Raw genomic sequence first — 21,184 nt, forward strand, 5'->3', positions numbered from 1 at the left:
CAAGGCACAGGCCGGATTGAGAAGATTGACCGGGTTGATTTTTTCTTTTAAAAAATTAAAATAAAATTTTTTTGATAAAATTTTTTTCTTTTTAAAATATATATAAAAAAAATCAACTGATTAATTGTTTGGTTTTTATCTTGTCACATGATCAACCTCGGTTTTTTAACTTAAACACTTGGGTTTTTACTATTTTTGTTTTTTTTTTTTTCAACTTGAAATAATTTAGACTACAAAATGGTTGATCGAGTTCCGAGTTAATTTGTTAAACTGGTCTATATTTTAAAAGAATGTCTTGTGATATTTTTATAATGCCAACTAATAAATCCCCACTTGACGCATAAAAAATTTACAGTCTGGTTTTTCAAGAATTAATGTTGATTATATATAAGACAGTTTTAAAATGGGATTACAAAAAATTAAAAATAGTAAAATTGAATAATCAATCTTGGTATGGTATTGAACCGCTTAAATCAATGTAAAGAACAGACATTCATCATATTATTCTTCAAGGTTGATATTATTCTCACTTGTAAGTGATAGAACAGACATTCACATGCGAATAGAATCCCAGAGGATTCAAGTCAGTGATGGGCGTGGATCTTGTGCAGCAAGGAGATGGCGATTCAACTCCTTCAGAAACCATCATTCATGTCGATGCTCAATGTGCCCTCCTCCCGAAGAAATGAGGATCGTGCATCAAGAGTGTTTGTATACTCGTCAAATTAAGGATTGGGTTGTATCCCTCCTCCATCTCCCAAATTTCTCTCTTCCCTGCAGCAATGCTCAAGAAAAAATAAATTTCTCAAGTCTCTTCAAGATCTTTGCAATAATCTAAGAATTCATTTCAACAAAGAAAAATCTTTTGTGCTATAAAAAAGCACCTGTAAGGAGAAAAGATGAAGAACATTATAAGCCATGCACATTGCACAAGCACATAATCACACCTGGATCCTCCATCAGTCCATCCCATCTTGCATACCCATAATCATGAAGGGACTACCACCAAACTCCTAAATATATAATTTTGATAAAAAAAAATGGTAGTTCGCAATAAAGCATGGAACAATGGTGAGTGGTGGTTACTCTACTAGACTGAATCCAGAAGACCCTTCACAAATGTTATCCAAAATGAACGGCAATGGTGCTCTAATGGACATCTTTAAAATCAATTTACAATACAGTATTCTGAGAATTAAGCTGAATTGCAAGAAAAGCATGACCCTTTTGCAAGCAGAAAACCACGAAACGATAAAACGTTGCTAGTGTACCTTGCGAGCTTCGATAGCAAGTTCGTTATCAGCAATGGTTACTGCCTTGAAGCTAAGGGGATGCAACACCTCTTCATAGCTAAGGGAAAAGGCATGGTAAATTCAATCTTCTAAGAAGAGAATAAACTGTTAACCAAGAATTGTATAGGTCATGGTAATAACTAATACGATTAGAAGCAGAAGGGAAAAAAAATAGGTAGAGAAGTACTCGGAGACTGATACTTTATACGGGGGCCCACCAACATGATCACTGATCTGCCAAATAGTTAAGATTGTATAGGAATATTAGCCACTGGTTATAAAAAGAGCGAGGATCACAATAAATTGAGCTGATTTACTTGTATTTAGTATGGACATGACAATCCCAAGAAAAAGCCATCCTCCAGTGTTCATAATAACTCCAAATTAAACAGAGCTAAGAAACTAGAGTGTTTTATAATTATGAGTCAAGTTATTGTTGCTTCCTTCAAAGAAAAAGAAAGGGTTTGTTGCCAAATGGAAGAGAAACTGTGAAAATATGTAGGAGATAAAGATCAGTACCGGATACATCAGTGTTATGAGCTCTCCATCAGGTTTCAACATTTCTTGAACTTTGCATGCCCATCTTGATCTCATCCCTGGTTCGATAGCACAGAAGAACCTGCAGATTTTCCATTAGCATGTTCATATCAGGCAACCCATCTCACAGACTAAACATGCATATGACCAAGTTGACTTACGTGTAATCGAAAATGAGATCAAACAACTCAGGTGGATGCCAAGTGAAGAAGTCTGACTTCAAGAATGTAAAGTAACTTGAATTTGGTAATGAGGAAGACAACTGTTTCACAATTTAAAGGAAGAATTAACACAAGTAATGAAGCAATAAAAACTAAAACCATGAATCTTTTAATTTCTTAACTTAGGTCACCATTCTAATCTGAAACCAACTTGGAATCCATGGATACGGTTGCCAACTTTGTTACCAACTGACTTTTTCAGTAACACTAGATCAAGGCTTCTCAGGATTAAATCAGAGCTATAGAAATTTAAATCGATATGCGTTTGCAGTACTTTCATTGAATTCCTTTGGGAACAGAAGGGAATTAGTAATACAAACGATCTTAATTTCCTCTATCATGCGTTTTGCTTTAATCTGATCATAATCACATTGTTATGTGCAATGTATTTGAAGAATTGTCAAGCAGATTGCTCTTACCTCTATTGCTTTCTCAATAGCCGTGTGCGAGACGTCCAATCCAACAACATAGCGTTCAGAGCATGCCATTGCTACCACATCATAACCCTGCGCGATATTCGACCATATAGCTGATTTCAGGAATCAGGATCATATTGAAACTTACACCAAACAAAAAAAAAGGGCATAAACATGCAAGAGATCATAAAAATACTGAAAAAGTAACTTACAGAGCCACATCCAGGGACTAAAGCCCTGCCCTTAGGAAGGGCACCTGTCTGATGAAGATGTAAGATGATAGGTGTTGGGCGTCCTAAATCCCATGGTGTCAATCCCTGCTCCCAACATTTCTCCCAACCGCCTATATTACATCATTTACATACACGATGACATATCTCTATAACCATGTACTTTGAACTCAAAACAAACAATAAAACTTTAGACACACAAAATCACATGACATCAACCCAAACGAGGAAACACACTTCAATTTCTAGGCTTTTCCTGCAATTTTCCTTCAAACCCGAATGGAATTGGAAGCAAATTTGCAATCTTTTAGTGGAATAAGGCAGTTCTCTATAAGAAAGAGAGAATAAAGTTACCAGACGTCTCGGTGGTTACGAGTTGTTGCATTTGATGAACCTCAGGCTTGAATCTAACACTGACCTCTCTCTCCATTGCAATCGGCTCCTTTCCTTCTTCTCTCTTCTTGTCCATCCTCAGATTTGTGGCGCCAATCCACGGTTGCATATATGGAGCAGCTGGCGTTGACGATGCCACTGAGAGTGGGACCCAAGAGAAGGAGAAGAAGAGTCTTATACTAATAACGAATTGTAAAATATACTAAAACGGATAATTGTTTTGCTGTGGACTATGTGCAGTCCACAGTAAAACAAAACACTGATGACATATATTAAAACGTATCAGTAAAGTTTTACTGTGTACTACACATTACAGACCACAATAAACTAAAATACTAATGGCTTAGTTTTAGGGTTCTTTTATTATTATTTTTTTTTAAACTGTTTTTTTTAGTTGTTTTTTATATCTTTTGAGATTTTTTTTAATAAAAAAATTTATTTAATTTAGTTTATAAATATTAAATTTTTTTTATTTAACTATCAGACTTTCATGATATGTTTTTCGGGTTTAATAGATTAACCTGATTTGAACAAGTTAACCCATAATTTTTTTTTTACTTTTTTTTATTATTTTTTTTCTTTTAATTTAGTTTGTTAATGTTAAATTATAACATATATTAAAAGATATCAGTGTTTTACTGTGAACTGCACAATGTAGTTCATAGTAAAACAAAACAATGATGCCTTAGTTTTAGGTTTTTTTTTTAAGCTGTTTTTTTTTTTTTTTGCTGTTTTTTCATGCTTTTTGAGATTTTTTATTTTTTTTTTGCTTCTTTCCTTTTTTTTTTCTTTAACAAAATGTTTTTGTCACAAGATCAACCTCAGTTTTTAACCGAATCACTTGAATTTTTATTTTTTTTATTTTTTTCTTCAACCTGAACTAATTTAGACCACAAGTTAGTTGGTTGAATTCCAGGTCAATTTGTTTAAACCGGTTTAGATTTTAAACAATATCTTGTAATATTTTCATAATGCCAACTAAATCCCCACTTAACCCATAAAAAAAAAATTAGTATGGTTTTTCAAGAATTAATGTTGATTATAAAAAAAAAAAAAAAAAAAAAAAAGAAGAAGAAGAAGACAGTTTTTAAATGAGATTACAAAAAATTTAAAATAGTAAAATCATTTTTATATATTATAAAAAAAATTTGAATAATATTACATCAATATATTTTCTTATGATTAATGTCAAAAACAATCTTGGTTTGGTATTGAACCGCTTAAATCAATGTAAAGAACAGACATTCATCATATTATTCTTCAAGGTTGATATTATTCTCACTTGTAAGTGATAGAACAGACATTCACATGCGAATAGAATCCCAGAGGATTCAAGTCAGTGATGGGCGTGGATCTTGTGCAGCAAGGAGATGGCGCTTCAACTCCTTCAGAAACCATCATTCATGTCGATGCTCAGTGTGCCCTCCTCCCGAAGAAATGAGGATCGTGCATCAAGAGTGTTTGTATACTCGTCAAATTAAGGATTGGGTTGTATCCCTCCTCCATCTCCCAAATTTCTCTCTTCCCTGCAGCAATGCTCAAGAAAAAATAAATTTCTCAAGTCTCTTCAAGATCTTTGCAATACTCTAGAATTCATTTCAACAAAGAAAAATCCTTTGTGCTATAAAAAAGCACCTGTAGGGAGAAAACCCATAATCATGAAGGGACTACCACCAAACTCCTAAATATATAATTTTGATAAAAAAAACAATGGTAGTTCGCAATAAAGCATGGAACAATGGTGAGTGGTGAGTGGTGGTTGCTCTACTAGACTGAATCCAGAAGACCCTTCACAAATGTTATCAAAATGAACGGCAATGGTGCTCTAATGGACATCTTTAAAATCAGTTTCCAATACAGTATTCTGAGAATTAAGCTGTATTGCAAGAAAAGCATGACCTTTTTGCAAGCAGAAAACCACGAAACGATAAAACATTGCTAGTGTACCTTGCGAGCTTCGATAGCAAGTTCATTATCAACAATGGTTACTGCCTTGAAGCCCATGGGATGCAACGCCTCTTCATAGCTAGGGGAAAAGACATGATAAATTCAATATTCTAAGAAGAGAATAAACTGTCAACCAAGAATCTTATAGGTCATGGTAATAACTAATAAGATTAGAAGCAGAAGGAAAAAAAAAAAATTAGGTAGAGAAGTACTCGGAGACTGATACTTTATACGGGGGCCCACCAACATGATCACTGATCTGCCAAATAGTTAAGATTATATAGGAATATTAGCCACTGGTTATAAAAAAGAGCGAGGATCACAATAAATTGAGCTGATTTACTTGTATTTAGTATGGACTTGACAATCCCAAGAAAAAGCCATCCTCCAGTGTTCATAATAACTCCAAATTAAACAGAGCTAAGAAACTAGAGTGTTTTATAATTATGAGTCAAGTTATTGTTGCTTCCTTCAAAGAAAAAGAAAGGGTTTGTTGCCAAAATGGGAGAGAAACTATAAAAATATGTAGGAGATCAAGATCGGTACCGGAAAAATCAGTGTTAAGAGCTCTCCATCAGGTTTCAACATTTCTTGAACTTTGCACGCCCATCTTGATCTCATCTCTGGTTTGATAGCACAGAAGAACCTGCAGATTTTCCATTAGCATGTTCATATCAGGCAACCCATCTCACAGACTAAACAAGCATATGACCAAGTTGACTTACGTGTAATCGAAAATAAGATCAAACAGCTCAGGTGGATGCCAAGTGAAGAAGTCTGCCTTCAAGAATGTGAAGTAACTTGAATTTGGTAATGAGGAAGACAACTGTTTCAATATTTAAACAGAGAATTAAAATAAGTAATGAAGCAATAGAAACTAAAACCATGAATCTTTTAATTTCTTAACTTAGGTAACCATTCTGATCTGAAACTGTTAAGTTAGTTAAACACGTTTTGTTGACTTTAGAATCCACGGATATGGGTGACTTTCCCAACTCTGTTACCAACTGACTTTTTCAGTAACACTAGATCAAGGCTTCTCAGGATTAAATAAGAGCTATAGAAATTTAAATCGATATGCGTTTTTAGTACTTTCATTGAATTCCATTGGGAACACAAGGGAATTAGTAATACAAACGGTCTTAATTTCCTCTACCATGCGTTTTGCTTTAATCTGATCATAATCACATTGTTATGTGCAATGTATTTGAAGAATTGGCAAGCAGATTGCTCTTACCTCTATTGCTTTCTCAGTAGCCGTGTGCGAGACGTCCAATCCAACAACATAGCGTTCAGAGCATGCCATTGCTACCACGTCATAACCCTGCGCAAAATTCGACCATATAGCTAATTTTAGGATCATATTGAAACTTACACCAAAAAAACAAAAAGGGAGGGGGGGGGGCATAAACATGCAAGAGATCATAAAAATACTGAAAAAAGTAACTTACAGAGCCACATCCAGGGACTAAAGCCCTGCCCTTAGGAAGGGCACCTGTCTGATGAAGATGTAAGATGATAGGTGTTGGGTGTCCTAAATCCCATGGTGTCAATCCCTGCTCCCAACATTTCTCCCAACCGCCTAGATTACATAATTTATAGACACGATGACTTATCTCTATAACCATGTACTTTGAACTCAAAACAAACAACAAAACTTTAGACACACGAAATCACATGACATCAAGCCAAAAGAGAAAACAACACTTCAATTTCAAGGCTTTTCCTGAATTTTCCTTCAAACCTCATTGGAATTTAAGCAAATTTGCAATCTTTTAGTGGAATAAGGCAGTTCTCTATAAGAAAGAGAGAACAAAGTTACCAGACGTCTCGGTGGCTACGAGTTGTTGCATTTGATGAACGTCAGGCATGAATTCAATAATGGCCTCTCTCGCCTTTGCACTCGGTTCCTTTCCTTCTTCTCCCTTCTTGTCCATCCTCAGATTTGTGGCGCCAATCCACAGTTGCATGTATGGAGCAGCTGCTTTAGGCGTTGATGATGCCACTGAGAATGGGACCCAAGAGACGGAGGAGAGGAGCCTCATACTAATAAAAGGTTTCCCAACCATAAATATTACCGTTTAATTGTCCTTTTCAAACTATGGTTCAAGGATGGGTCTATCAAAATTGCTTATTTGATATTGGTATATTCTCGTTTTTTTAAATTTTTGAAGTTTTTTTAGTTTTAATATTTTAATATATTTTGTATTTTTTCTATGGTTAGACTTCACTAGAAAATAGAATGAACCATTGAAAATAACCACACCAAAATAACCTTCTCCTCATCTTCTTCCATTAGTTTTTGTCTGCAAAACTCAGGCTGGCTGCCTTTTTCTTTGAAATCTCTAGCATGTCGACAAACCTATCAATTTGTTTTCCATTTGAAAAAAAATTATCACCACTTAATTTTTATATAATATAAAAAAAAAATTCATCAATTTATTCTCTTTATCATATAAAAAAATAAAAAAAAAATAAATTTAAAAATAGATCTTGGTGGCAGCAAGACCCAACGCTATTAAGTCTTACTTGCAATGACCTAGCAATGCTTTCTGACTTACAAACAAAAAAAACAATACCCTTCATAGATGTTATAATGTCATTTATAGTGCAAATACTTTATATTTATAATATTATTCACAATATAATGAGTATATATCCATAATAAATGTACGGTTGTTTTCCCTCAGGTTTTAATATGGTATAATAATATATATATATATATATATATAATAAGTGATTGCAGTGGCATAAAAAACAGAGTAGTTCTCGAAGCCTTAAAAAAAAGCAGACTAATAACTAAAAGCTGTGAAAATCAACTATGTAAATCCACATTTAACTATCTTTTGATATAGTACAGTAAAAATCCCATCTTGAACAATTGATCTCTTTAGCAATTGTTACATACTTACAAAAACGTCGGAATATACATGACATGGTGGTCTAATTGTCCAATTCTGACATAAATATAGCAAGCTCTATAGGTTTCTCATCAACATTCTCAATCATGTTGTCCCGTTGTTTTGAGCATTCTTCTACTTACAATGGCGACGACAATCTATGGTATCCTGACTTGTCGTAAGCAAAACAAGTTTCTATGAACATTATTTTACCATCACCACCATCATTAAGACCCCTAGAAGAGCTTCATGCTCCTAAATTTCTAGGTTTTTCACGATGAAAGCATGTGTAGAAATCTAGTTTAACATTAGGACAATTGGGATTAGAGGGACTGCCAGGTTAGCCGGTTAGTCAATACTATCATTCAGCACTAACTTTAAACATCTATGGATAATAGGATCAACTTTACAAATATATATCATATTTATACATAATCGTAAGGATACTACACTTGAGCAAAATTAATTAGAATTAATCATAAAATTCTTAAATCAACGTAAGTTTGTGTGTATAATTAATGTACACATACATCAAAAACAACATGCAGTAATGCACAAGGAATGTAACAGCGTCATGTATTTTAAGAGAAGATAATGCCACAAATTGACAAAAAGATGTGTATGTGCAAGGTGTCTCTTTTTTTATTATTCTTTTTTTTTTTTCCAGTATCTTTTGGAATTTGAAGAAAACACACTTAAATTTCTAGGTTTTTCCTGCGATTTTCCTTCAAAAGCAACTGGAAATTGAAGCAAATTTGAAAACTTTTAGTGGAAACAAGGCAGTTCTCTATAAGAAAAAAAGAGAGAAAGTTACCAGACATCTCAGTGGTTAGGAGTTGATGCACTTGATGAACATCGGGCTTGAATTTAAAACTACCCTCTCTCTCCTTTTCACCTGGCTCCTTTCCTTCTTCTCTCTTCTTGTCCATCCTCAGATTTGGGGCACCAATCCACAATTTTCTATATGGAACAGCTGCTTTAGTTGTTGATGATGCCACTGAGAGTGAGACCCAAGAGGAAGAGAGGAGTCTCATGCTAAAGGGTGTCCCGAAAAAAGAAAAGCCAGACTTGATATGGCCTTTCGGGTCTCAACCGAAGACCTTAAGGCTTAAATTTGGCTCCTTTTTTGCATAAAGCCCGTAACTTTATATTTATGTTTTGCTCTCTTTTGAGACTTAGAGAGAGAAACTATAAAACCCTCTTCTGATGAGCTGCTGCTTCTGCAAAGAACAAGAGCAGTAAGATCAAAGAGAATGGGAGTGATAAAAGAAGGAAAAGTGAGTGGATTGATACCAAGCAAAGAGGGTTTTGCAGTTCATTATCCAGGCTATCCTTCTTCAATATCTCGGGCTATCCAAACTCTCGGAGGAACTGAATCAATTCTTAAGGTACGGCAACAAACAAACTCCAAATCCCAATTACGACCCTTTATTTATTCGCTTTTGTTTTGTGTTATTAGTGATTAATTTTGGTAGTTAATACTGTGAATTTGGCATTTTAGGCTCGTAGTTCACAATCTAATAAGTTGGAACTGTATTTTCGCCCTGAGGATCCATACTCGCATCCTGTGTCAGGAGAGCTTCGTTCTTGTCACAGTATGTTGCTGAAAATATCTAGAAAGAAGAAGAATTCTAGTCCCGTTAATGATGCAAAGGAAGAATCAGAGGAGTTTCACGCTGATATTGTTGCTAGAATACCAGAGGCTTATTACTTTGAGGGTTAGGATTGAACTGTCGTCTTTTATGTTTGTTAATGAATAAAAAATAAAGTTTGATTCTTTCTTCGGGTTTCTTTCGGCTTTGGAATTTTTTGTAGGAATGGCTGACTACCAGCATGTTGTTCCAGTTCATGCTGATATTGCCATGAGGAAGAGGAAGAATCCTAGTGAGATGGAGGAACCACATTTTCAAAGTAATGGTTTGTTATATATATATATATATATTATAAAACTGGGAAACCTTTTGTTTTAGTAAACTCTTTGTTCTTGTTTTTGTAGAAAAACCCGGTCTAATTGATATGGGTCCCGAGGATGTGATGATGCTGTCGCCTCCACTTTTTTCACTCAAAGATGTGCCAGAAAATATAGTGTATGAGGCTCTGTTTCTGTGTTTGGCCATGTTGTTTATTTAATGGTCTAGCATTTATCATATTTTTAATCAAGGGCTTTGCCTATGGTGACAAGGAGGAAGGACATAAGCTTTTAGAGGGGATTGATTAAATGTTTGTTTTGGAGTCTAGGTTGCTAAATAATTGTTGGTTTGATTTTAGTTTGCTTTCATGCTTTTCAGGTTAAGACCACCATCAACGTCAAGTTCAAAAAAGAAACAAGATGAACCTCCAGAAACCCATTCAAAGGTATTGACTAAAACAATAATTGGTTTTTCAGTTCATCACTGACTAAGGAGGGATGTAAATGTGGTCTAATGGCATATACACAGATTATAAGATTAGCTTGTAACCTCATTCTTTGATTTAGATCTCATTGCATTTACTCTTGCTAGACATTACCAGCACGTGTTAAGCTAAAATTTAACGATTTTGTTTCTTTCCATTTTGCAGATGACCTTTGAGCCAGCACTTGGAATTGATTTTAAAGATGTTCAAGATATCCTGATGTTAAGTGGTTTTTGTTTCATGAGTAATTGTGTGTTTAGGTCTTTTTTATCCATAATGATACTTCTGTTAGAACACTGTTTGGTATCTATGGTCTTTTCATTATTTATGAATGTCAAGAGAATAGATGGTTGTTTTGGTGTGGTCAACCGTCCTAATGATCTGAGGGGTGATTTCTACAACTTTTTGGATCGGTTTTATTTCTTTAAAATGTTGCAGGGGAGACACCCTTTTCAAAGAAGTGTTTCTTGTGTAGTGTGTACAGACCACAAGTTGAGTATTTATTTTGTGTGGACCTCTTGATGTAGTGTTCATTTCTCTTTTGAGTTCTGGATTATATCCTACAAAGTCCTGTTCATTTTATTTGGTAGCCCTTAGCTTTCATACAGATTCCTAAGAAAATAAATTGGAAGGAATTCATAACAGAAGGTACACCAATGTGGGAGTGGCAGATAGCTGTATCTAAGCTGTTTGAGGAGCGGCCCATATGGCCCAAATACTCACTGATTGAACGCTTACTTGATAAAAATCTTAAATTTACATACCAAACGCTTAAAAGGTATGCTGCCACTTATTACTGATAATTCTTTGCTGGGTTGATCATGGTTACTTCATCTGATTATTTTCTAACATGTTGATAGGTTTCACTTCGAATGAACAATCACCTTTCATCTGTTTGATCTGGCAGGCTTCTGCTCACAGTTGGATACTACTTTTCAGGCGGACCATTTCAGAAGTTCTGGATCAGAAAAGGATATGATCCCCGCAAAGATCCTGATTCTCGCATGTGCATGCTCTTACCTCAACATTCTTTTTGGATCTTTTCTTGGCTCAGATCTTAAATCTGTTTTGCTTTTGGTGGCATTTAATTTACTGGTCATTTAGTTTCTTTTGAATATGAATTGAATAAGTCTTCATGCTCCAATTATCCATTAGAAAGGGTGTTCTTTGAGAATTCCACGTCTTCTGCTTATAGATTATAAAAGAAGTATGTCTGCCTGCTCAGGCTGCATCATGAATCATGATTAATCATGCCCACATAGGAACGCTTTTTCTATTTCATCACCTTAAGCAATCTAAACCAGGATGTTTTCAACATTATGGTGGAGAAAAGATGTATCTTTCTCCGGTCAAGTAATTTGGGAAGCACATGATGGTTTGTGGCATCTTTGTACCGATATTGCTGGTCCGGGTTCAAAATTTCCAGCCTCCATTTACTTGATTTATAGTTCAGGCTTACAACCTCTGGCATTTTATGTCACATTTCCTTCCTTTCCATGTTGATTATTGCTGGCATGCTGCTGGTTCTGAATGTGCCGATTAAGCCTTTTCTTTTGGAAGAGAATCTTAAGCATATCTCTGTCATAGCAGAAAATTTTTCTTTTCTACTAGAATTAGAAGAACTTGTTTTCAAATTGTGAGTCACTCAAAAGTGAACAAAATTTGAAATTGAGTTCTCTTAAGTTCCAGTTTATCTATGTAGTACTTTTGAACTGCCTATTTGAATTGGAGAAATGTGAATTGTGTCTTATAGATGCTAATCTATGGTATTTGCTTTAGCAGATATCAAAGCGTTGCTTTTCGAGTACCACCTGAATTAAAAAGTTACTGTGATGATAATACTGCTAAAGGGTAAGTATGAGAACTAATATCAGTCCCTTACTCACTTCCTGTAAGTTCTTGAGGTAACTTTTTTACTGCTGACATGACGGCATCGAAGATGATGGATGATACCACACCTCTTCCAAAGACCACAAATCATTTTCTTCAGCAACTCCAAATTAAGCCAACCTCATGCCTGTAGCAAGGTCTTTGGAGTGGCTATGATAGATGCCTGTACTTGAAGCTTATGATTTGCCCATTGACCTGGCCTCTGACCAAAACCATTGTTGAATGTGACTACACATGTGATAACTGATATGCACTGTCCGCAAGCTGCTCATATGTTTCATGGCTAGACTGTTTGCTTGTTCTGCACCAAAGCTCATCCAAATACTGACATCTGTCTGTGTGGCTTTGCAGCTTGAAGCATAGATGGGAGGATTTGTGCAAATTTCGATTTTTTCCTTACAGAAACCAGTATTCGTTCCAGCTGTATGAACTTGATGATGATTACATTCAACAAGAGATACAAAAGCCTCCAAAGCAGACAAGTTGCACTGTGAGTTTTTCATGTTTAGCTGTGTTGATATTGATATTGATTTTTTTTTTGCATGTGTGCTTATTGGAACTTTGAGCATATGACAGTGACAGTGACCCCAGTGCACATATCTATTATGAAACTATGCAACACATGTTTCAGCGTCATTCTTCTCAAAGGGTCTTCTATTTCTACTATAAATCCCATAGTAATATTAGTCCATTGTATTGTATGAATGTCATATATCTCTCAATTTTGAACACTGCACTTAAACACTTATGGCCTTTTACTCTATTTGACCACAATGTTAGACCATCAAGTAAACAACATGGAAAAACACATAAAGAAATAGAGCTTTCTTACAGTATATTTTTGGGCACATCTTGAGTGAGAAGTGGAGGAAATAGCATCATCACATCCTCAGGACCCTAGTCCATTAGACCAGGTTTTTCTACAAAATGAAACATATAAACAGTCTACTGGTGACAAAATTTCCTGGTCTTAGATAAAAAGGTAAAAATTATATATATAACAATTACTATGAAATTGTGGTTCCATCGATTGCAGTTCAATTCTAATATTTCCTCCTGGCAATATTTGCTTGAATGGGAACATCATGCTGGTAGTTTACCATTCCTATACAAAATCCCAAACAAAAAATCAAACTTCATTCTTTCTATTTGGTCTGGTGGATCAACCTCTAATAATTTATTATTCATGCCGACTTGCATGCATCTGCATTTCTTCAGATGAGGATAGTTTGTATTTAAATTTATGATTTCTATACCAGATCATGAAATACAATTAATTTCTCATTTTTATCTAAACTGTGTCTGTTGTTTTATGTTTGTTCGTGTTAGAAGATCAAGATTTAATGTTACTTGACAGTATGAAACAGGATGGTTCTCACAGCATGTGCATGATAGCTTGAGACTTTGTGTTAAGGTGAGGTTCCTATCAATATTCCCAGAGACTGGCGCAGAAAAATTTCTTAAAGCTGCTTCTGAAAAATTTATGAAGTCAAAGAGAGCATGCATCTACAAAGATGCACCAAAACCAGTACAGGAGGAGCATCAACAAATTAATGAAGGTTGAATTAACACCTGCACTTGTTTGTCCAATTTTGCTTCGGATATTAATTTTCATCTTTCAAGAAGTTTTATCTATTCTGATTATTAGTGCCATCCTATATTTTATAAAATTGTTTCATACTGTGTTAGTCTGTAAGAATTTCAAACCATTATTACCAAAAATGATTTTTGAACTAATATCTATAATATTTATATAAGCTTCGGTTTTCTAGCACCTGGCAGTTTTTTTTTCTTCCTTCTATTTATTCACAGTTTTTTGCCCCTTGCCGTTCATTATTTTGTGCCTTATTTTTGAAATGTGGTTGAACTATCTGTCAAGGCTGTTTTTCTAAATGATGCTATGGTATCAATGTTAGCATAAGAACATTGTAGGAATGTGTGTGTGCCTGTTAAATTCTTTCCTGCCTGCTTTCTCATTTCAATGTAGATCATGAAACCTTAAAAAACAATACAGATGCTGTAGATGAAGCTATTGAAAATCAGATCGACACTGATGATGTTGAGGTGGATGAACTCGAGTCTGATGATGGCGAGGAGGAGTTTGATGTATATGGAATGGATTCGGTAATCAAACATCTGCTTTATGCATTTTACATCCAGCTTCTTTTGATAAATCATTTTGAATTTTGTTACTTCTTTTGCTTGTAGGCGGGTGAGGCAGATAATCTTTCGTTGAATTCATATTCACGTATCCTTTATTGTGCACGTCCCTTGTTGTGTTCAAGTGTGTACAGAACAATAAAGAACTTACTTGAAGCATCTTTCTGTAGTAATTTTCTTTTTCTTGAAACATTTCCATGTCCGGTTGTTACTCTGTGTATCCTTTACACGCATGGATCTAGATATGGAGAACACCTCCACAAGCTATCTGCAACAACTCTTGGGCAGTTTTCCATCGATGGACACCAATGGTGACAAAAAGCAAGATGGTGGTGAAAGTAGTGACGGGGAATATCAGATATACGAGCAGGATGATGATGAAAATTACCTTGATGACGATGATGAATGACCTAATCTACAATGCTCTATGTGAATATGTTTAGCTTTGTTTCCCTTAATTTATCTTCATTCTCTCTATTTTATTTTGATTTGGACGTGTTTGACAGTGGTATAGAGTGTTTTTTTTATTGAAAATATATTAAAATAATATATTTTTTTTATTTTTTTTATATCAAGGTAATTACTGAAAAATATTTAAAAAATATCAATTTTTTTAAATAAGAAGTAATTTGAAAAGGAAAAACAAATACAATGGAACGGGAATGTTTTATAAGGAATGCTTTCTCTAAGCATTTGCATGTTAAAACCAAGTTGTTTACTTTTGGCAGTAATCTTGCATCAAGGCTTGACCATTTTAGTACTCTGAAGCCAGACAGTTCTTTGTATTGCGGCTTTCCCATGCAATGCTTTGAAGGAGTTATGCACCTACAAATGATGGAGGGGGTTTTTAAAAGAAAATTATTTTTCTTTAATTATTATTTTTTATGTAGTTTAGAAAATTAAATAATATGTTTAATAATTTTATTTTTTCTAACTTGTTTAGAACTTTTATTGCTTTCCTTTATTGTCAAGTTTTTTTCATTTGTTTATGTTAATTTTTTAGTTTTTAAGGAGTTATAAACTTTTTCAAAGAAGTAAACCACTTGAAAGAAATATTTAATAATAAAATTATGAATTAGAGAGTTCATGTGTGATGCTTCATTTGAAAATTTTATTATATTCAAAAGTTAAATGGTGTGGGTAAATCATTATAGATTAAGAGACATTTCAATTTAGATTATAATAATAGTTTCACTTTTAATTTCTTATCTTTTTCTGAGTAAATAATCGTTTCTTTAGCTTTTTTCCATAAGGATAATCAGGTTTTCTCAATTTTCAAGTACAAGAAAATAATGTTTTTAGTTTCAAAGAAGACAATAAAAAAACTTTGCCTTTGGGGGTCTTTTGGTGTTTTTAAATGAGTATTTTGTGTAATTAAAAGGATTATAGGGGCGTTTTAATATTTTCATGTTGTAATTTTTCTTAATCAAAAAGTTGTTGGTGTGTATTCCAAACACCCCAAAGAGTGGACAGTATCCGTACCATTAAGAAGGCGTGTGAGATGTTTCAAGGAGATAAAATCTAGCCATCCATTGTATTATTGAATGCACAGGCGTGCCCTCTTTAACATGAAGCAATGCATGTAGATATATAATGATTGGATTGCCATTGGTGGTCAATTGTTTGTATTTTTTCTTTCTTTTCTTTCTCTTGACAACTAAAAAACACAATTATCCTCTCTTTGTTTGTTGTTTGTTTGGGTTTGGCAATCATACTTGATGTCAAAATCAAGTAAACTTGGATCTAATATGGTTGTTGTTATTGTTAGTATTGTTGTTATTTTTTGTAACTTTCCATGTCAGAATAAATTGGGTTTGGCATTGTTGCCAGACCCAATTCGCTTGGGTCTAGCATGGTTATCAGGTTATACCAGACAAAAAGCATTTAAAATATTATCTATACACTTAAAAAAAAATTTACATTTTAAAAAAAATTAATATTAATCCATTACGTAGTGCAAAACAATATACTTAGTATTTTTGTGTTTGTTGTTTTTCTTGTATTATGTGTCCCCAAAGCTGCTTCTCGTAAGTAGACCTCATGGATCGAATGAGGAATAATAATAATTTTATAAGATTCATCATCTAAATTTTATAGTTCACTGATTTAACTGTTGTCATGAAAAAACTCATATGAAGTTAGAGAAGTTGTGAGGATTTGAAATTCACTCGTAGTCTTTCTTGCCTAAAAGTTACGGACGATCTGCACCGGTTCCCTAAGAACACACTGCAATGGGGCCGGGTTTACATGAATCTAAGATGGCAACTGTGGAGAATCTCAGGTGGTGATAGAGTGCCTGCATGGTGATTCTTTACAAAAATATAAAATAACCTTTCATTTGTTTTTAAATTAATTTTTTTCTGATATGAAAATTAATTTTTAAAATGTAAAAAAATATTATTTTCTTTGAAAAACAACAGTTGAAACAATACTAAACATAAACACGCTTGCATGGCTCTTGATCTGTTCAGTGCAGACAAATTATTCGAACAGAAGCTGATGCAAAACGAGGACTAGCTTCCAAGGAGAATAATATTTCTGCGGCAGCAACAGTTTCTCCGCCATTTATAACCAGCTTGATCTTAGTAGAAACTACCATTTACACCCCTCATTTATTTCAGCAATTTTACGGATCTAATGAACTCTGGAAAAACAATGATTGAATAGCAGACTTTCCTGCATAATGTTAATGCCAATAACCAAAGGATAGCCTTCAAGAACTTGCCTTCGGGGAATTCAGCAGGAGCTTCCTTTCACTTGATAGCCACTCTTAGCTTTCACACAGACACAGATTTTTTTGCAAAGAGATTTGGTACTGGCGTTATTATGTAGCAATATTACAAATAGGGATGGCCCAAAACTACTCGAGTGGAACCCACATTTAACAGAAACAAGGAGTTCCGTCATCAGGTGATCCTACTATATGTCCCATCTCTTTTTAACACGGAACATGAGTGCAGAATTTCTGATGTCATCCCGTGGCACTTGCAGCATAAACTGGACTTTCATCTTCATCGGGGTGGTCTTTGCGGTGCCAGCTTCATCTCCAACCTACAACATGGAGATTGTGCATAACGAGGTCATATATTAACACCTCTTGAATTCCATGTGACAAATAAGAAACATGACTGCTTAACAGATGCTAAGTTGCAAAGAAGGTTATGATCCTTGTCTTCAATTTATACTTCCTTCTTCCAAGTATTACAGCATCTTAATTGCTAAAAGGTTTTTAGCTTTTGAGATGCGCTCCTAGGATTCTTGACCATGGTTCAGCTCCAATCTAGATAAGTTTCTTGTTTTGGAAAAAAAAAAAAAAAAAGACAAGCAATTTTGCTAGATAGAGCTTACAAAGACATCAGTCAGTAGCCCTATACACAGTACTAAAAAAAATCAAGTGTTTAAAACACCATGTCCACAGAATGATCTAATTCATCCTACGTAGCAAATGAACTGATTGGGAATGGAGAACAAAAGGATCATCAAGGAGCTAGAATCTGAGCAATTTAGGGTTGTATCAGAAATAAAACGCCTTCAAACTGCACTTTCCAATCATACAGAAGTTAGCATGTGGCATTTACATTATACAGAGGCAAATGTCATAGTTCTGCGAGTAAAATTCCTACATCCTTCTTAAAGAAACACATTCTTAAGAGTTGTCATCGATAGATCATTTATAAGAAGGCACTTTTTTTAATCTAGAAGGAGAGGATTATACAGAGTATGGTGAACATGCATGTGAAAGTATGTTAGTTGTTCAATTTCATACACAGATGTAATTATTTTTTCTTTATTTTTTGGGTGCTAAGGTGCCAAGACTATATACACATTAGGAAAATGAGACTGAATCTGTACAAGACCATAAAGGCAAAAATTCAAAAATGCTCTGTCAAAACAACAAATACACCACCCTCTCCGCTTTAGCACATATAGAGATGTCACAGACATGGAATGGTTCTGTAACTTCAAATCCTATAACAAAGGTAAAAGTGGCTCCATCACTACATTTATGCTAGCAAAAATGGTGTCACTTGCCAAATAGGTTGAGATAAGATTACAATAAAAGACAACGAAAACAAAGATAACATCATCAATAAAATTGGAAGTTCACTTGTCAGGGAAAAAGCAAAAGGTTAAGTTTAATATATAGGAATACTTACCCAAAGTGATGCCCAGCCAAGACTAGCATCTGAATCATAACCAGCTTTAAATTTCAAATCTTTCCCATAGGTGTGCTTGTACACAGCACTCCAGTTGTTAGAATCAAAATTGTACCAGTAGCTGCATCGCGCATTGATACATTACAACTCACTTGAGAAACCAAAATAACATAAATGAAGGTGAAAAAAAGAAAATGATAATACTAAAATCTGATGAAGAGCTTCCACACTCAATTCAACAACCTGAAAAACAGTAAATCAAGCTCCACAGCATGTCTGCAGCTTGGGACATTTTACTACAGTTTATTTTTCTTTTGTCCACAATTTGGGAATGATTGACATCTATCCCTCTAAAGAGGATATCATAAACAAAAAATTAATAAGGATGACAGCATTCATGCATTCATCTCTGGGAGTGATAAAAATCTGGGGCATGCATCTTCCAAGTTAACATGTGTAAAAAGCAAACATATACGCATACGAATTAGAATTATAATTTCCATTCCCAAACATAACCCAGAAAATCAAAAGGTAAGTACCATGAGACTAGAAAACAAGTAATTCAGAGTACAGAGTGAGTGGAGATCCTCCCCGGGATCTGGATAAAAATTGCATAGAAACAGTACCTCAACTTATTGGAAGGAGTGAACCGACGTTTGAATGCAAACGATAAAGCACTTGAAGGCAGTGAAATGCTTGGGATAAAGGAAACTGTCTCATCCTGCAATCAATTCAAAACTTTTAACAGCAGAACCTATATAAAGGGCACTATAAAGACACCAAAACAACACATTAAGCATGTCACCAATTGAGAAAAAGCAAGGAATGAGATCACCTGGGCCAAGATTTTTCTCATTTACATAATCCATAATCCATCCAAAAAAATTATATTCATTTGTACAAGTGTAGGTAGCAGGGACCACAAACAGAGGATGACCAAACAATACATAGAACAGTGCAAGCAAAACTAATCATAATGAAATATTAAGCCAGAAGAAAACCTTACCTTGTAGCAATATCTTAGTTTCAAATCTTCATCGCTAAATTGAGCAGTGAAGATTCCATACGTCAACTGACTTTTGACAATTCCACTAACAGACAATGTTCTCCTCGCTTCTTCCTCCTCTTTCTCCCCCAATGAAACTTCACCATGAGGGAATTTCAATGTCGCCCTCGGCTGCAACAACAGGAAGATCATATATGAACAAAAGGAGGAATAAATATACAAAAAAGAGATATTTTTCCCTCCTAAACCCCAATTCAAGCCACAAGCCAAGATTCCCTAGTCAGTCACTAAACAAGTATGAAATCAACACAAACAAACCTTCAGCCCCCCTAAAAGTTCCCAACTTTGAAAATGTTACACTGTTCAACAATAACATGAATAAAAAATGGAACTGCTTAGGACTTACCACACCAACAGTTGGAACAGGAGATGAGATTTCAAGTGCATAACCAGGATCGCCCAAGTCAGCAACCATTGCCACCTCTCCTTGTTGTGCCTAAAAATACAACAACAAAAACCCATGTCAAAAAAATACAAAGGAAGAAACCCGCATAAAAGAAATAAAATTTAAGTAACAGATTGAACCTTGACATCATGGGCAGCCTTAAAATGGAACTTAGGACCAAGATCGAAAGAAGTCTTGACAAGGGCATTCTGTTCTTCAAGGTCATAATGAATGGAGAGTAATTTGGAAGTGAGAGCCAACTGGGGTTGCGAGGGTTCACCCTTGTTGTTGTTTTGAAAAGAAAGTTTGAGCTTGGCAAAGCTATCAAGAACCTTACAGGAAACTTTGTGGAAGAACAAAGAAGTGTCACTGTCAAACTCGGAGGTCACTCTAAGTTTTGGTCTTTTTGAAAGTAGGGAAATTGGAGATGCTGGTGATTGTGGTGCATCTGTATGTGGGATTGGTGGGACCATGTGGTTAGGGTTTGGTGGGAGGGATGGAGGAGGAGGAGGAGGAGATTCAGCCATGGTGGTGGTAATTGACATTTGATTCTCTTCCAAAATTTGTTTTGTTTGGATATAGAGGGGGGCGGGGGAGAGACAAAATGAGTGTAGGAAATTTTGCATTTTTAAGGCGGAAATTTGGATGAGGGCGTAGCTACAAAACTCGCCCGATAGTGAACCGGCCGGCTTAGTGCTTGAATTGTAAGTTAAAAACAGGTCAGCCTAAGTTGAAAGAGTTAATTTCAAATGAAATTATTTCTATATTTAAAAGAAAGTAATACATATCTTGAAAAAAATAAATTAAAATCAAATCAAGTTTCATTAGTACATTTAATTAAATCATGAGTTAATTAAATTTAATCAAAGTAACCTTTTTATCTAGTTCAATATAAAACAATGTATTTTCAATCTAATTTTACTACATTAAAATCACCAAAAAAAAACCCTATAAAATTCACCTCACAGCCTCAAAACTCCCCTTTTAAATCACTCAGAAAAATAAAAATCAATCAAATCAAAATCAAACTTGATTTGTCTTTCCCATTATGCTTAAATGAAAAAACCACCATCAATAATTAAAACTCTCTCCAGACAAGAAACTCATTTATACAAAAATTATACTTTTTGATTGCTGGTTAGTATCCAATCGACAACTTTATTATCTTCCACGAGTTTCAATATGTATCTTAAACT

At 34.7% G+C, this 21,184-nt stretch overlaps 3 protein-coding genes across 11 annotated transcripts; 1 reads left to right on the forward strand and 2 right to left on the reverse strand.

Annotated features, from left to right (window-relative positions):
• Nucleotides 1–434: 434 nt before the first annotated feature.
• Nucleotides 435–8,970, reverse strand: LOC118037780 (probable thiol methyltransferase 2). 6 transcript variants are annotated; one of them, XM_073405639.1, is made up of 9 exons: nt 8,751–8,879; nt 6,859–7,082; nt 2,679–2,809; nt 2,470–2,556; nt 1,991–2,091; nt 1,812–1,911; nt 1,480–1,526; nt 1,272–1,350; nt 435–774 (listed from the first exon to the last, which is right to left on the reverse strand). In XM_073405639.1, the coding sequence occupies exons 2-9, from the start codon at nt 7,079–7,081 to the stop codon at nt 721–723; spliced, it is 822 nt and encodes a 273-aa protein (XP_073261740.1). In that variant the 5' UTR covers nt 7,082; nt 8,751–8,879; the 3' UTR covers nt 435–720. The 6 variants fall into 6 exon arrangements, with proteins under 6 accessions (XP_073261740.1, XP_034899774.1, XP_073261743.1 ...); XM_073405642.1 differs by lacking the exons at nt 435–774; nt 1,272–1,350; nt 1,480–1,526; ... (2 more) ...; nt 2,470–2,556; nt 2,679–2,809 and adding exons at nt 4,315–4,615; nt 5,037–5,115; nt 5,249–5,295; ... (2 more) ...; nt 6,274–6,360; nt 6,488–6,618; XM_035043879.2 differs by lacking the exons at nt 435–774; nt 1,272–1,350; nt 1,480–1,526; ... (2 more) ...; nt 2,470–2,556; nt 2,679–2,809 and adding exons at nt 4,315–4,615; nt 5,037–5,115; nt 5,249–5,295; ... (2 more) ...; nt 6,274–6,360; nt 6,488–6,618.
• A 218-nt stretch (nt 8,971–9,188) lies between these two features.
• On the forward strand, nt 9,189–15,224 carry LOC118037779 (uncharacterized). Of its 4 annotated transcripts, XM_073405637.1 has the most exons (15): nt 9,189–9,324; nt 9,438–9,654; nt 9,752–9,847; nt 9,933–10,023; nt 10,225–10,291; nt 10,496–10,541; nt 10,937–11,108; nt 11,238–11,336; nt 12,113–12,181; nt 12,572–12,710; nt 13,578–13,779; nt 14,208–14,344; nt 14,429–14,468; nt 14,623–14,809; nt 15,109–15,224. In XM_073405637.1, exons 1-14 carry the CDS (start codon nt 9,190–9,192, stop codon nt 14,787–14,789), a joined length of 1,677 nt encoding a protein of 558 aa, XP_073261738.1. In that variant the 5' UTR covers nt 9,189; the 3' UTR covers nt 14,790–14,809; nt 15,109–15,224. The 4 variants fall into 4 exon arrangements, with proteins under 4 accessions (XP_073261738.1, XP_034899767.1, XP_034899768.1 ...); XM_035043876.2 differs by lacking the exon at nt 15,109–15,224 and having other exon boundaries at nt 14,623–14,946; XM_035043877.2 differs by lacking the exon at nt 15,109–15,224 and having other exon boundaries at nt 14,235–14,344; nt 14,623–14,946.
• Nucleotides 15,225–17,018: 1,794 nt separating this feature from the next.
• LOC118037778 (outer envelope pore protein 37, chloroplastic) lies at nt 17,019–20,599 on the reverse strand. Its single transcript, XM_035043875.2, has 6 exons — nt 20,129–20,599; nt 19,950–20,039; nt 19,544–19,714; nt 19,164–19,258; nt 18,538–18,658; nt 17,019–17,431 (listed from the first exon to the last, which is right to left on the reverse strand). Exons 1-6 carry the CDS (start codon nt 20,531–20,533, stop codon nt 17,300–17,302), a joined length of 1,014 nt encoding a protein of 337 aa, XP_034899766.2. The 5' UTR covers nt 20,534–20,599; the 3' UTR covers nt 17,019–17,299.
• Between the last annotated feature and the right edge of the window lie 585 nt (nt 20,600–21,184).

This window comes from Populus alba, chromosome 17 (genome assembly GCF_005239225.2).
Source record: "Populus alba chromosome 17, ASM523922v2, whole genome shotgun sequence".
Classification (NCBI taxonomy): Eukaryota; Viridiplantae; Streptophyta; class Magnoliopsida; order Malpighiales; family Salicaceae; genus Populus; species Populus alba.